This window comes from Haliotis cracherodii, unplaced genomic scaffold (assembly GCF_022045235.1).
Source record: "Haliotis cracherodii isolate W230 unplaced genomic scaffold, xgHalCrac1.p SCAF_5, whole genome shotgun sequence".
Classification (NCBI taxonomy): domain Eukaryota; kingdom Metazoa; phylum Mollusca; class Gastropoda; order Lepetellida; family Haliotidae; genus Haliotis; species Haliotis cracherodii.
In genome coordinates this window covers 53440115-53456771 of record NW_027266308.1, presented here as the reverse complement: position 1 = coordinate 53456771, position 16657 = coordinate 53440115, and the positions used below count along the sequence as shown (strand labels likewise).

Sequence of the window (16657 nt, the reverse complement as noted above, 5' to 3'; positions counted from 1 at the left end):
CACCACCCACTTATTACTCCCACGTCTGTGTTGTTAATAATCAGGAATTCTTTCTTCATGTATAGCCGCCATGCTGTTTAAGTTGAAACATCTTGATTGTTTTCACAGCAATAAGAACTATATCTTTGTTTACCTAATTAAAACGGTAGCAGTCGTCGACGAGGTAGCGGTACATTAAAGTAGCCTCCGCCAGGTGAGCGTGTACTCACTTACCTGTCAAAACTTTACACCTACATCAAAGAGGCCGCCCTACGTAGCACACCTGTGTGGACACTACGTTTAAATGTCTATCTTGTTTTGTGGGACAATTTCATTAACAAACAGGGACAAAACATTTACAAATCCTAGCGAGGAATCCTTATAGTGTGTGGAAGGGCCAGGCATTAACAATAACCGCCGTCATATAGCTGGAATATTGCTGAGTGCGGTGTTAAACAACAAACAAACAAACAAACATTAACAATACCGTAGTCTTCACAAGGATAACTTATTTGCTATTGTGTGAAACAGTTATGCTCGTAATAAGCTTGAAACGCATATCCATTATATAATTGAACATCTTTGGAATAAGAGGATACAGAAAAATCTCGATGATCATTTTTGTTCAAAAGAAATAAGGCGTATATATGTCGTGAGCCAAGATAAATGGTTCCCAGTTGTCTACATTTCACAACTTTTGAGGTACACTCGAGCAAGCTCTTTCCACGATGATTTCAAAGAGTGTTCTTAGTTACAACATAAAGCTTTTAAAACGTTTTGTGGTAGACATGTGGATGACATTTCCAAATTTGAAGCATCAGTGACCAAATGATGCTTGATACAGTTCCCTTTTTAACTTGTTCCCTTTTTTTTCCCGGGTGAACAATTGCCTTGGTTTTGCATGTGTTTGTGACGGGGTGTAACCGGGGAAATAGCGGGGCCGGATACGCTCGCCTTTTCGCCAACATCTGGTATCATCACTATTTGATGGCGATTAATGGAAACATACTCATGATATGGTCGGAATTATACAATCGAGTGTGTGTTTGACACAAATTCTTAATATGAATATGGAAAGTTTATTTTATTGTCTCTCTTAAGAATTTTGAGTTTGGTAAAAACCTTGCAATTTTCAAGTTACGTGTCCATCATAACCACCAATTACACGTAAAAATTACTTTTCTCTTTGTAGCTATTTATATTTCACTTTATTAACTTCTAAATATTTTACTCTATGCTAATTGAACGGATGTACCAAGCTATTTCAAGATCACGCTCAGATTCTATATATTCTGATGCATATATTCCTACGTAAGGGATATTATCATTTGATCAAAATATTAGTAGAGTAGAAGTTGGCTGCCACCAAAGTGTAGAGATGTTTTTGGACTTAATATTTAGTGAAGACTCACAACCCACATGAAACTGAAAAGTCAGCAACTATATTTACAATTTATAGAGGGATAAGGTGCAAGTATTTCATGGGACGTTTGATGTTCCTCACCTGTATATTTAGCGCCTCACAATATGATAATAAAATACACATTACATACCTAAACTGACACATAAATAAACTGATATATAACATTTGGAAGATGCATATGGTATTATGATAGAAAATCGGGTCCTAAATGATGGTTATGAAGAATTTAATGTCAGTATTCATTTGGCAATCTATTTTTAAAACTGTTGAAACTATTGCCATGTACTTTTTCGTGGTAATAATCCAAATACCTGTAAATGACACCTTAAACTGTAAATGCTGTACCATTACTTGCTTGGCTTTTCTGCAATACAAGGGTCACCCTATAGGTAAATTTCCCGTTTACCAGTCTGTATCTCTCACCATATGAAATAATGAATGGTTTGAACTAGTGGTATATAATGTATGTACAGTACTGATTGACGTAATTGGTTTGTCCGACATGCCTTATACATGTATGTATGTTTTACGCTCCCAGACGGTAACGTGTGTCGACAGCAGCTTAAGACAATGATATCCAAAGGAAGCGCCCGATAATCCGATAACGTCAGCATGAAGGTTTGGCTCCTATACGCAACATGGCGATTACAGGTGCATACGAAAGTTGTTGATAATACCGTATGGCATTGATCGGGATATCACATTGACCGTAACCAAGCAGCTTCAAAGTTTAACATGAGAGTTATTTGATGCCAAATGTATCATTCAAGCCTTGAAAACATAGCTTCATTCAATGTTTTAGTTATTACCTATATACGATGGAACATATGTAACCACAACACTCTTAAATGTGACCTGAGCAAAGCAGGATATCTGTCGCAGTTGCAACACACATGTTTCCAAGGAGGTGAGGATCTATATCTGTGAGGGTAGCTTTGCTAAAAATGATTTATACAATGCTTTATATTTCATATCACACAACCTAAAGAACGGTTAAATTTCACAATAAAAGTTTCCTTCAAGCAGATTCATTTGAACGGTGCAGAGGTTTGTCTCTTAGTCCAACCAACATCCACCAATCATGTGTTCGAATCCAAGATTCGCCTGTTTAAGATCCCTTGTTTATCAGTAAGATATTTGTAATCGTGGTTTACATGAAAGTGGGAAAATGCGTGTTTCATAAGAACATGAAATGATAGTTTTCAGATAATGTTTATTATCTCAGAAACATTTACACAGTCCTCTTCAAATGACAGTTGCAATCCATAACGTAAACACAACAATATATACATTAATAGTAACAAAGCAGGCCCAAGATGAGTTCAACATTGGACTGCAGTGCATATTGCACAAATTACGCCCTCGTGCTTCATCTGGCCACGAATACATCCCCGAAGGTTCTAGATGCCTATTTGGGGAAATGTCATCTGATCACTTAGGAAGTTGAAGTGGGGTATATAATTCTGGTAGTATGGAGTTCCGGGAGAGCTGAAGTTGGACTGGTTGGAATACTCTGTCCACTGTTGCTGGCATGGTGTGACTTGGAAGGATGTTTCCGTCATCAGATGTGGGTAGTGGAGAGTATTCTGGGTAGGCCGTGTACAGGATACTGCGTCAGTGAGTGCGCTGTAGACGTTGTGTGATGATGGATACATCAGGGGGTTGTAGACGGGGTCGTAGTCCGTCACTGAAGAGCAGCCGGGTCCAGTGCTGGGTAGGTAGTGGAGGCTGAAGAAGAGAAGAGATTGTTGTTAGTCCGAGACAGACATGCCATTGTGTTGAAGCTAATAAGAGCCCACTACACGCAGGTGAAACTAACTTGGTGTGTACTTACTTTGATTTGGGTTTGTCTTTCACGTCATCTTTCTTGGAAGTCGTTGGTGGTGTGAGCACGTGACATTCCTCCGTAGCCGTTACGTCACGTGACCGTGATGTTCCTTGTTGATACAGTTGCTGTCTCATCCAGTTCACGTGAGCACCTTTAGACTGACGCTTGAACTTGGAACGGCGGTTCTGGAACCAGATCTGTATGGCAGAAAGAGGTCATTATTATCGAGACATTTAATGAAATCAGGGTCTATTATATGGGTTGAAAAGATTATGAAAGGAAATATCCAACAATTCTTTAAGTCTACCATATAAACTGAATAAAGCAGTAAAAATGAGAATTTCACTTCAGTACATTTCATGGGTCCTATGTACATTTAAGGGGACAAGAAAGAGAGTTTTATATCACTATGATATTGTGTATTGTGCGATCAATTATCTCTTTCGAGAACTTCTGTTAAGTGTAATTTACCTACCGATAATCTCTCTACGTCGATGTTGATGGTGTTGGAGAGATCCTCCAAGATGGAGCTGTCAGGATACTGAGAGGACACGAATACCTTCTCCAGTTGCCTCAACTGTGGATATGGATAGTGGAGATGAAAACGTGTTAAATTTGTATTGCGATTTACTTTTGAAATAACAATAGTTTATGTTTTCTTCCTATTGACGTTTCGAGCAATTAAATGTTTACCTGACTAGCAGAGTACTTGATTCTGTTCCTTGCCGGAACGATTGTCTTGTTGACGGTGCACTTGCTTGGCTTGGTTTCGGGGCTCTTCACTTTCATTATAGTGTGGTAATTGTATAGAATACTTTTAAAAGAGAAAATGCTCGAAATGTGAAGATGGTCTCGGTGACAAGTCTTGCTGGTTTCGATTAGGGCAGCTCTATGACTGATGACTCAAGGATGGAAGTTTTCGACTTTATACCCGTACCATGACCATCGGGCTTCTTTTAAGTCAACCACCATACACCACCCACTCATTACTCCCACGTCTGTGTTGTTAATAATCAGGAATTCTTTCTTCATGTATAGCCGCCATGCTGTTTAAGTTGAAACATCTTGATTGTTTTCACAGCAATAAGAACTATATCTTTGTTTACCTAATTAAAACGGTAGCAGTCGTCGACGAGGTAGCGGTACATTAAAGTAGCCTCCGCCAGGTGAGCGTGTACTCACTTACCTGTCAAAACTTTACACCTACATCAAAGAGGCCGCCCTACGTAGCACACCTGTGTGGACACTACGTTTAAATGTACATCTTGTTTTGTGGGACAATTTCATTAACAAACAGGGACAAAACATTTACAAATCCTAGCGAGGAATCCTTATAGTGTGTGGAAGGGCCAGGCATTAACAATAACCGTCGTCATACAGCTGGAATATTGCCGAGTGCGGCGTTAAACAACAAACAAACAAACAAACATTAACAATACCGTAGTCTTCACAAGGATGACTTATTTGTTATTGTGTGAAACAGTTATGCTCGTAATAAGCTTGAAACGCATATCCATTATATAATTGAACATCTTTGGAATAAGAGGATACAGAAAAATCTCGATGATCATGTATTTGTTCAAAAGAAATAAGGCGTATATATGTCGTGAGCCAAGAAAAATGGTTCCCAGTTGTCTACATTTCACAACTTCTGAGGTACACTCGAGCAAGCTCTTTCCACGATGATTTCAAAGAGTGTTCTTAGTTACAACATAAAGCTTTTAAAGCTTTTGTGGTAGACATGTGGATGACATTTCCAAATCTGACGCACCAGTGACCAAATGATGCTTGATACAGTTCCCTTTTTAACTTGTTCCCTTGTTTTTTTTTCGGGTGAACAATTGCCTTGGTTTTGCATGTGTTTGTGACGGGGTGCAACCGGGGAAATAGCGGGGCCGGATACGCTCGCCTTTTTTGCCAACATCTGGTATCATCACTATTTGATGGCGACTAATGGAAACATACTCATGATATGGTCGTAATTATACAATCGAGTGTGTGTTTGACACAAATTCTTAATATGAATATGGAAAGTTTATTTTATTGTCTTTACCCGCCTCTCTTAAGAATTTTAGGTTTGGTAAAAACCTTGCAATTTTCAAGTTACGTGTCCATCATAACCACCGATAACACGTAAAAATTACTTTTCTCTTTGTAGCTATTTATATTTCACTTTATTAACTTCTAAATATGTTACTCTATGCTAACTGAACGGATGTGCCAAGCTATTTCAAGATCACGCTCAGATTCTATATATTCCGAGGCATATATTCCGACGTAAGGTATATTATCATTTGATCGAAATATTAGTAGAAGTTGGCTGCCACCATAGTGTAGAGACGTTTTTGGACTTAATATTTAATGAAGACTCACAACCAACATGAAACTGAAAAGTCAGCAACTATATTTACAATTTATAGAGGGACAAGGTTCAAGTATTTCATGGGACGTTTGATGTTCCTCACCTGTATATTTAGCGCCTCACAATATGATAATAAAATACACATTACATACCTAAACTGACACATAAATAAATTGATATATAACATTTGGAAGATGCATATGGTATTATGATAGAAAATCGGATCCTAAATGATGGTTATGAAGAAATTAATGTCAGTATTGATTTGGCAAACTATTTTTAAAACTGTTGAAACTATTGCCATGTACTTTTTCGTGGTAATAATCCAAATACCTGTAAATGACACCTTAAACTGTGATTGCTGTACCATTACTTGCTTGGCTTTTCTGCAATACAAGGGTCACCCTATGGGTAAATTTCCCGTTTACCAGTCTGTATCTCTCGCCATATGAAATAATGAATGGTTTGAACTAGTGGTATATAAAGTATGTACAGTACTGATTGACGTAATTGGTTTGTCCGACACGCCTTATACATGTATATATGTTTTACGCTCCCAGGCGGTAACTTGTGTCGACATCTGCTTAAGACAATGGTATCCAAAGGAAGCGCCCGATAATCCGATAACGTCAGCATGAAGGTTTGGCTCCTATACGCAACATGGCGATTACAAGTGCATACGAAAGTTGTTGATAATACCTTACAGGCATAGATCGGGATATCACATTGACCGTAACTGAGCAGCTTCAAAGTTTAACATGAGTGTTATTTGATGCCAAATGTATCATTCAAGCCTTGAAAACATAGCTTCATTTAATGTTTTAGTTATTACCTATATACGATGGAACATATGTAACCACAACACTCTTAAATGTGACCTGAGCAAAGCAGGATATCTGTCGCAGTTGCAACACACATGTTTCCAAGGAGGTGAGGATCTATACCTGTGAGGGTAGCTTTGCTAAAAATGATTTATACAATGCTTTATATTTCATATCACACAACCTAAAGAACGGTTAAATTTCACAATAAAAGTTTCCTTCAAGCAGATTCATTTGAACGGTGCAGAGGTTTGTCTCTTAGTCCAACCAACATCCACCAATCATGTGTTCGAATCCAAGATTCGCCTGTTTAGGATCCTTTGTTTATCAGTAAGATATTTGTAATCGTGGTTTACATGAAAGTGGGAAAATGCGTGTTTCATAAGAACATGAAATGATAGTTTTCAGATAATGTTTATTATCTCAGAAACATTTACACAGTCCTCTTCAAATGACAGTTGCAATCCATAACGTAAACACAACAATATATACATTAATAGTAACAAAGCAGGCCCAAGATGAGTTCAACATTGGACTGCAGTGCATGTTGCACAAATTACGCCCTCGTGCTTCGTCTGGCCACGAATACATCCCCGAAGGTTCTAGACGCCTATCTGGGGAAATGTCATCTGATCACTTAGGAAGTTGAAGTGGGGTATATAATTCTGGTAGTATGGAGTTCCGGGAGAGCTGAAGTTGGACTGGTTGGAATACTCTGTCCACTGTTGCTGGCATGGTGTGACTTGGAAGGATGTTTCCGTCATCACATGTGGGTAGTGGAGAGTATTCTGGGTAGGCCGTGTACAGGATACTGCGTCAGTGAGTGCGCTGTAGACGTTGTGTGATGATGGGTACATCAGGGGGTTGTAGACGTGGTCGTAGTCCGTCACTGAAGAGCAGCCGGGTCCAGTGCTGGGTAGGTAGTGGAGGCTGAAGAAGAGAAGAGATTGTTGTTAGTCCGAGACAGACATGCCATTGTGTTGAAGCTAATAAGAGCCCACTACATGCCTGTGAAACCAACTTGGTGTGTACTTACTTTGATTTGGGTTTGTCTTTCACGTCATCTTTCTTGGAAGTCGTTGGTGGTGTGAGCACGTGACACTTGTCCGTAGCCGTTATGTCACGTGACCGTGATGTTCCTTGTTGATACAGTTGCTGTCTCATCCAGTTCACGTGAGCACCTTTAGACTGACGCTTGAACTTGGAACGGCGGTTCTGGAACCAGATCTGTATGGCAGAGAGAGGTCATTATTATCGAGACATTTAATGAAATCAGGGTCTATTATATGGGTTGAAAAGATTATGAAATGAAATATCCAACAATTCTTTAAGTCTACCATATAAACTGAATAAAGCAGTAAAAATGAGAATTTCACTTCAGTACATTTCATGGGTCCTATGTACATTTAAGGGGACAAGAAAGAGAGTTTTATATCACTATGATATTGTGTATTGTGCGATCAATTATCTCTTTCGAGAACTTCTGTTAAGTGTAATTTACCTACCGATAGTCTCTCTACGTCGATGTTGATGGTGTTGGAGAGATCCTCCAAGATGGAGCTGTCAGGATACTGAGAGGACACGAATACCTTCTCCAGTTCCCTCAACTGTGGATATGGATAGTGGAGATGAAGACGTGTTAAATATGTATTGCGATTTACTTTTGAAATAACAATAGTTTATGTTTTCTTCCTATTGACGTTTCGAGCAATTAAATGTTTACCTGACTAGCAGAGTACTTGATTCTGTTCCTTGCCGGAACGATTGTCTTGTTGACGGTGCACTTGCTTGGCTTGGTTTCGGGGCTCTTCACTTTCATTATAGTGTGGTAATTGTATAGAATACTTTTAAAAGAGAAAATGCTCGAAATGTGAAGATGGTCTCGGTGACAAGTCTTGCTGGTTTCGATTAGGGCAGCTCTATGACTGATGACTCAAGGATGGAAGTTTTCGACTTTATACCCGTACCATGACCATCGGGCTTCTTTTAAGTCAACCACCATACACCACCCACTCATTACTCCCACGTCTGTGTTGTTAATAATCAGGAATTCTTTCTTCATGTATAGCCGCCATGCTGTTTAAGTTGAAACATCTTGATTGTTTTCACAGCAATAAGAACTATATCTTTGTTTACCTAATTAAAACGGTAGCAGTCGTCGACGAGGTAGCGGTACATTAAAGTAGCCTCCGCCAGGTGAGCGTGTACTCACTTACCTGTCAAAACTTTACACCTACATCAAAGAGGCCGCCCTACGTAGCACACCTGTGTGGACACTACGTTTAAATGTCCATCTTGTTTTGTGGGACAATTTCATTAACAAACAGGGACAAAACATTTACAAATCCTAGCGAGGAATCCTTATAGTGTGTGGAAGGGCCAGGCATTAACAATAACCGTCGTCATATAGCTGGAATATTGCCGAGTGCGGCGTTAAACAACAAACAAACAAACAAACATTAACAATACCGTAGTCTTCACAAGGATAACTTATTTGTTATTGTGTGAAACAGTTATGCTCGTAATAAGCTTGAAACGCATATCCATTATATAATTGAACATCTTTGGAATAAGAGGATACAGAAAAATCTCGATGATCATGTATTTGTTCAAAAGAAATAAGGCGTATATATGTCGTGAGCCAAGAAAAATGGTTCCCAGTTGTCTACATTTCACAACTTTTGAGGTACACTCGAGCAAGCTCTTTCCACGATGATTTCAAAGAGTGTTCTTAGTTACAACATAAAGCTTTTAAAGCTTTTGTGGTAGACATGTGGATGACATTTCCAAATCTGACGCACCAGTGACCAAATGATGCTTGATACAGTTCCCTTTTTAACTTGTTCCCTTGTTTTTTTTTCGGGTGAACAATTGCCTTGGTTTTGCATGTGTTTGTGACGGGGTGCAACCGGGGAAATAGCGGGGCCGGATACGCTCGCCTTTTCGCCAACATCTGGTATCATCACTATTTGATGGCGACTAATGGAAACATACTCATGATATGGTCGGAATTATACAATCGAGTGTGTGTTTGACACAAATTCTTAATATGAATATGGAAAGTTTATTTTATTGTCTTTACCCGCCTCTCTTAAGAATTTTAGGTTTGGTAAAAACCTTGCAATTTTCAAGTTACGTGTCCATCATAACCACCGATAACACGTAAAAATTACTTTTCTCTTTGTAGCTATTTATATTTCACTTTATTAACTTCAAAATATGTTACTCTATGCTAACTGAACGGATGTGCCAAGCTATTTCAAGATCACGCTCAGATTCTATATATTCCGAGGCATATATTCCGACGTAAGGTATATTATCATTTGATCGAAATATTAGTAGAAGTTGGCTGCCACCATAGTGTAGAGACGTTTTTGGACTTAATATTTAATGAAGACTCACAACCAACATGAAACTGAAAAGTCAGCAACTATATTTACAATTTATAGAGGGACAAGGTTCAAGTATTTCATGGGACGTTTGATGTTCCTCACCTGTATATTTAGCGCCTCACAATATGATAATAAAATACACATTACATACCTAAACTGACACATAAATAAATTGATATATAACATTTGGAAGATGCATATGGTATTATGATAGAAAATCGGATCCTAAATGATGGTTATGAAGAAATTAATGTCAGTATTGATTTGGCAAACTATTTTTAAAACTGTTGAAACTATTGCCATGTACTTTTTCGTGGTAATAATCCAAATACCTGTAAATGACACCTTAAACTGTGATTGCTGTACCATCACTTGCTTGGCTTTTCTGCAATACAAGGGTCACCCTATGGGTAAATTTCCCGTTTACCAGTCTGTATCTCTCGCCATATGAAATAATGAATGGTTTGAACTAGTGGTATATAATGTATGTACAGTACTGATTGACGTAATTGGTTTGTCCGACACGCCTTATACATGTATATATGTTTTACGCTCCCAGGCGGTAACTTGTGTCGACATCTGCTTAAGACAATGGTATCCAAAGGAAGCGCCCGATAATCCGATAACGTCAGCATGAAGGTTTGGCTCCTATACGCAACATGGCGATTACAAGTGCATACGAAAGTTGTTGATAATACCTTACAGGCATAGATCGGGATATCACATTGACCGTAACTGAGCAGCTTCAAAGTTTAACATGAGTGTTATTTGATGCCAAATGTATCATTCAAGCCTTGAAAACATAGCTTCATTTAATGTTTTAGTTATTACCTATATACGATGGAACATATGTAACCACAACACTCTTAAATGTGACCTGAGCAAAGCAGGATATCTGTCGCAGTTGCAACACACATGTTTCCAAGGAGGTGAGGATCTATACCTGTGAGGGTAGCTTTGCTAAAAATGATTTATACAATGCTTTATATTTCATATCACACAACCTAAAGAACGGTTAAATTTCACAATAAAAGTTTCCTTTAAGCAGATTCATTTGAACGGTGCAGAGGTTTGTCTCTTAGTCCAACCAACATCCACCAATCATGTGTTCGAATCCAAGATTCGCCTGTTTAGGATCCTTTGTTTATCAGTAAGATATTTGTAATCGTGGTTTACATGAAAGTGGGAAAATGCGTGTTTCATAAGAACAGGAAATGATAGTTTTCAGATAATGTTTATTATCTCAGAAACATTTACACAGTCCTCTTCAAATGACAGTTGCAATCCATAACGTAAACACAACAATATATACATTAATAGTAACAACAAAGCAGGCCCAAGATGAGTTCAACATTGGACTGCAGTGCATATTGCACAAATTACGCCCTCGTGCTTCGTCTGGCCACGAATACATCCCCGAAGGTTCTAGACGCCTATTTGGGGAAATGTCATCTGATCACTTAGGAAGTTGAAGTGGGGTATATAATTCTGGTAGTATGGAGTTCCGGGAGAGCTGAAGTTGGACTGGTTGGAATACTCTGTCCACTGTTGCTGGCATGGTGTGACTTGGAAGGATGTTTCCGTCATCAGATGTGGGTAGTGGAGAGTATTCTGGGTAGGCCGTGTACAGGATACTGCGTCAGTGAGTGCGCTGTAGACGTTGTGTGATGATGGATACATCAGGGGGTTGTAGACGGGGTCGTAGTCCGTCACTGAAGAGCAGCCGGGTCCAGTGCTGGGTAGGTAGTGGAGGCTGAAGAAGAGAAGAGATTGTTGTTAGTCCGAGACAGACATGCCATTGTGTTGAAGCTAATAAGAGCCCACTACACGCAGGTGAAACTAACTTGGTGTGTACTTACTTTGATTTGGGTTTGTCTTTCACGTCATCTTTCTTGGAAGTCGTTGGTGGTGTGAGCACGTGACATTCCTCCGTAGCCGTTACGTCACGTGACCGTGATGTTCCTTGTTGATACAGTTGCTGTCTCATCCAGTTCACGTGAGCACCTTTAGACTGACGCTTGAACTTGGAACGGCGGTTCTGGAACCAGATCTGTATGGCAGAAAGAGGTCATTATTATCGAGACATTTAATGAAATCAGGGTCTATTATATGGGTTGAAAAGATTATGAAAGGAAATATACAACAATTCTTTAAGTCTACCATATAAACTGAATAAAGCAGTAAAAATGAGAATTTCACTTCAGTACATTTCATGGGTCCTATGTACATTTAAGGGGACAAGAAAGAGAGTTTTATATCACTATGATATTGTGTATTGTGCGATCAATTATCTCTTTCGAGAACTTCTGTTAAGTGTAATTTACCTACCGATAGTCTCTCTACGTCGATGTTGATGGTGTTGGAGAGATCCTCCAAGATGGAGCTGTCAGGATACTGAGAGGACACGAATACCTTCTCCAGTTCCCTCAACTGTGGATATGGATAGTGGAGATGAAAACGTGTTAAATTTGTATTGCGATTTACTTTTGAAATAACAATAGTTTATGTTTTCTTCCTATTGACGTTTCGAGCAATTAAATGTTTACCTGACTAGCAGAGTACTTGATTCTGTTCCTTGCCGGAACGATTGTCTTGTTGACGGTGCACTTGCTTGGCTTGGTTTCGGGGCTCTTCACTTTCATTATAGTGTGGTAATTGTATAGAATACTTTTAAAAGAGAAAATGCTCGAAATGTGAAGATGGTCTCGGTGACAAGTCTTGCTGGTTTCGATTAGGGCAGCTCTATGACTGATGACTCAAGGATGGAAGTTTTCGACTTTATACCCGTACCATGACCATCGGGCTTCTTTTAAGTCAACCACCATACACCACCCACTCATTACTCCCACGTCTGTGTTGTTAATAATCAGGAATTCTTTCTTCATGTATAGCCGCCATGCTGTTTAAGTTGAAACATCTTGATTGTTTTCACAGCAATAAGAACTATATCTTTGTTTACCTAATTAAAACGGTAGCAGTCGTCGACGAGGTAGCGGTACATTAAAGTAGCCTCCGCCAGGTGAGCGTGTACTCACTTACCTGTCAAAACTTTACACCTACATCAAAGAGGCCGCCCTACGTAGCACATATGTGTGGACACTACGTTTAAATGTCCATCTTGTTTTGTGGGACAATTTCATTAACAAACAGGGACAAAACATTTACAAATCCTAGCGAGGAATCCTTATAGTGTGTGGAAGGGCCAGGCATTAACAATAACCGTCGTCATATAGCTGGAATATTGCCGAGTGCGGCGTTAAACAACAAACAAACAAACATTAACAACACCGTAGTCTTCACAAGGATAACTTATTTGTTATTGTGTGAAACAGTTATGCTCGTAATAAGCTTGAAACGCATATCCATTATATAATTGAACATCTTTGGAATAAGAGGATACAGAAAAATCTCGATGATCATGTATTTGTTCAAAAGAAATAAGGCGTATATATGTCGTGAGCCAAGAAAAATGGTTCCCAGTTGTCTACATTTCACAACTTCTGAGGTACACTCGAGCAAGCTCTTTCCACGATGATTTCAAAGAGTGTTCTTAGTTACAACATAAAGCTTTTAAAACGTTTTGTGGTAGACATGTGGATGACATTTCCAAATTTGACGCATCAGTGACCAAATGATGCTTGATACAGTTCCCATTTTAACTTGTTCCCTTTTTTTTCCCGGGTGAACAATTGCCTTGGTTTTGCATGTGTTTGTGACGGGGTGTAACCGGGGAAATAGCGGGGCCGGATACGCTCGCCTTTTCGCCAACATCTGGTATCATCACTATTTGATGGCGACTAATGGAAACATACTCATGATATGGTCGGAATTATACAATCGAGTGTGTGTTTGACACAAATTCTTAATATGAATATGGAAAGTTTATTTTATTGTCTTTACCCGCCTCTCTTAAGAATTTTAGGTTTGGTAAAAACCTTGCAATTTTCAAGTTACGTGTCCATCATAACCACCGATAACACGTAAAAATTACTTTTCTCTTTGTAGCTATTTATATTTCACTTTATTAACTTCAAAATATGTTACTCTATGCTAACTGAACGGATGTGCCAAGCTATTTCAAGATCACGCTCAGATTCTATATATTCCGAGGCATATATTCCGACGTAAGGTATATTATCATTTGATCGAAATATTAGTAGAAGTTGGCTGCCACCATAGTGTAGAGACGTTTTTGGACTTAATATTTAATGAAGACTCACAACCAACATGAAACTGAAAAGTCAGCAACTATATTTACAATTTATAGAGGGACAAGGTTCAAGTATTTCATGGGACGTTTGATGTTCCTCACCTGTATATTTAGCGCCTCACAATATGATAATAAAATACACATTACATACCTAAACTGACACATAAATAAATTGATATATAACATTTGGAAGATGCATATGGTATTATGATAGAAAATCGGATCCTAAATGATGGTTATGAAGAAATTAATGTCAGTATTGATTTGGCAAACTATTTTTAAAACTGTTGAAACTATTGCCATGTACTTTTTCGTGGTAATAATCTAAATACCTGTAAATGACACCTTAAACTGTGATTGCTGTACCATTACTTGCTTGGCTTTTCTGCAATACAAGGGTCACCCTATGGGTAAATTTCCCGTTTACCAGTCTGTATCTCTCGCCATATGAAATAATGAATGGTTTGAACTAGTGGTATATAATGTATGTACAGTACTGATTGACGTAATTGGTTTGTCCGACACGCCTTATACATGTATATATGTTTTACGCTCCCAGGCGGTAACTTGTGTCGACATCTGCTTAAGACAATGGTATCCAAAGGAAGCGCCCGATAATCCGATAACGTCAGCATGAAGGTTTGGCTCCTATACGCAACATGGCGATTACAAGTGCATACGAAAGTTGTTGATAATACCTTACAGGCATAGATCGGGATATCACATTGACCGTAACTGAGCAGCTTCAAAGTTTAACATGAGTGTTATTTGATGCCAAATGTATCATTCAAGCCTTGAAAACATAGCTTCATTTAATGTTTTAGTTATTACCTATATACGATGGAACATATGTAACCACAACACTCTTAAATGTGACCTGAGCAAAGCAGGATATCTGTCGCAGTTGCAACACACATGTTTCCAAGGAGGTGAGGATCTATACCTGTGAGGGTAGCTTTGCTAAAAATGATTTATACAATGCTTTATATTTCATATCACACAACCTAAAGAACGGTTAAATTTCACAATAAAAGTTTCCTTCAAGCAGATTCATTTGAACGGTGCAGAGGTTTGTCTCTTAGTCCAACCAACATCCACCAATCATGTGTTCGAATCCAAGATTCGCCTGTTTAGGATCCTTTGTTTATCAGTAAGATATTTGTAATCGTGGTTTACATGAAAGTGGGAAAATGCGTGTTTCATAAGAACAGGAAATGATAGTTTTCAGATAATGTTTATTATCTCAGAAACATTTACACAGTCCTCTTCAAATGACAGTTGCAATCCATAACGTAAACACAACAATATATACATTAATAGTAACAACAAAGCAGGCCCAAGATGAGTTCAACATTGGACTGCAGTGCATATTGCACAAATTACGCCCTCGTGCTTCGTCTGGCCACGAATACATCCCCGAAGGTTCTAGACGCCTATTTGGGGAAATGTCATCTGATCACTTAGGAAGTTGAAGTGGGGTATATAATTCTGGTAGTATGGAGTTCCGGGAGAGCTGAAGTTGGACTGGTTGGAATACTCTGTCCACTGTTGCTGGCATGGTGTGACTTGGAAGGATGTTTCCGTCATCAGATGTGGGTAGTGGAGAGTATTCTGGGTAGGCCGTGTACAGGATACTGCGTCAGTGAGTGCGCTGTAGACGTTGTGTGATGATGGATACATCAGGGGGTTGTAGACGGGGTCGTAGTCCGTCACTGAAGAGCAGCCGGGTCCAGTGCTGGGTAGGTAGTGGAGGCTGAAGAAGAGAAGAGATTGTTGTTAGTCCGAGACAGACATGCCATTGTGTTGAAGCTAATAAGAGCCCACTACACGCAGGTGAAACTAACTTGGTGTGTACTTACTTTGATTTGGGTTTGTCTTTCACGTCATCTTTCTTGGAAGTCGTTGGTGGTGTGAGCACGTGACATTCCTCCGTAGCCGTTACGTCACGTGACCGTGATGTTCCTTGTTGATACAGTTGCTGTCTCATCCAGTTCACGTGAGCACCTTTAGACTGACGCTTGAACTTGGAACGGCGGTTCTGGAACCAGATCTGTATGGCAGAAAGAGGTCATTATTATCGAGACATTTAATGAAATCAGGGTCTATTATATGGGTTGAAAAGATTATGAAAGGAAATATCCAACAATTCTTTAAGTCTACCATATAAACTGAATAAAGCAGTAAAAATGAGAATTTCACTTCAGTACATTTCATGGGTCCTATGTACATTTAAGGGGACAAGAAAGAGAGTTTTATATCACTATGATATTGTGTATTGTGCGATCAATTATCTCTTTCGAGAACTTCTGTTAAGTGTAATTTACCTACCGATAGTCTCTCTACGTCGATGTTGATGGTGTTGGAGAGATCCTCCAAGATGGAGCTGTCAGGATACTGAGAGGACACGAATACCTTCTCCAGTTGCCTCAACTGTGGATATGGATAGTGGAGATGAAAACGTGTTAAATTTGTATTGCGATTTACTTTTGAAATAACAATAGTTTATGTTTTCTTCCTATTGACGTTTCGAGCAATTAAATGTTTACCTGACTAGCAGAGTACTTGATTCTGTTCCTTGCCGGAACGATTGTCTTGTTGACGGTGCACTTGCTTGGCTTGGTTTCGGGGCTCTTCACTTTCAT

General features: G+C 39.0%; 4 protein-coding genes across 4 annotated transcripts; all 4 read right to left on the bottom strand.

The window, feature by feature from the left end:
* Positions 1 to 2802: 2802 nt before the first annotated feature.
* LOC139443761 (homeobox protein OTX1 B-like) lies at positions 2803 to 4019 on the bottom strand. The gene is made up of 4 exons (XM_071224681.1): positions 3924 to 4019; positions 3706 to 3807; positions 3237 to 3427; positions 2803 to 3130 (listed from the first exon to the last, which is right to left on the bottom strand). The coding sequence occupies exons 1-4, from the start codon at positions 4017 to 4019 to the stop codon at positions 2803 to 2805; spliced, it is 717 nt and encodes a 238-aa protein (XP_071080782.1).
* Positions 4020 to 7015: 2996 nt separating this feature from the next.
* LOC139443760 (homeobox protein OTX1 B-like) lies at positions 7016 to 8232 on the bottom strand. The gene is made up of 4 exons (XM_071224680.1): positions 8137 to 8232; positions 7919 to 8020; positions 7450 to 7640; positions 7016 to 7343 (listed from the first exon to the last, which is right to left on the bottom strand). The coding sequence occupies exons 1-4, from the start codon at positions 8230 to 8232 to the stop codon at positions 7016 to 7018; spliced, it is 717 nt and encodes a 238-aa protein (XP_071080781.1).
* Positions 8233 to 11230: 2998 nt separating this feature from the next.
* LOC139443758 (homeobox protein OTX1 B-like) lies at positions 11231 to 12447 on the bottom strand. Its single transcript, XM_071224679.1, has 4 exons — positions 12352 to 12447; positions 12134 to 12235; positions 11665 to 11855; positions 11231 to 11558 (listed from the first exon to the last, which is right to left on the bottom strand). Exons 1-4 carry the CDS (start codon positions 12445 to 12447, stop codon positions 11231 to 11233), a joined length of 717 nt encoding a protein of 238 aa, XP_071080780.1.
* Positions 12448 to 15440: 2993 nt separating this feature from the next.
* LOC139443757 (homeobox protein OTX1 B-like) lies at positions 15441 to 16657 on the bottom strand. The gene is made up of 4 exons (XM_071224678.1): positions 16562 to 16657; positions 16344 to 16445; positions 15875 to 16065; positions 15441 to 15768 (listed from the first exon to the last, which is right to left on the bottom strand). Exons 1-4 carry the CDS (start codon positions 16655 to 16657, stop codon positions 15441 to 15443), a joined length of 717 nt encoding a protein of 238 aa, XP_071080779.1.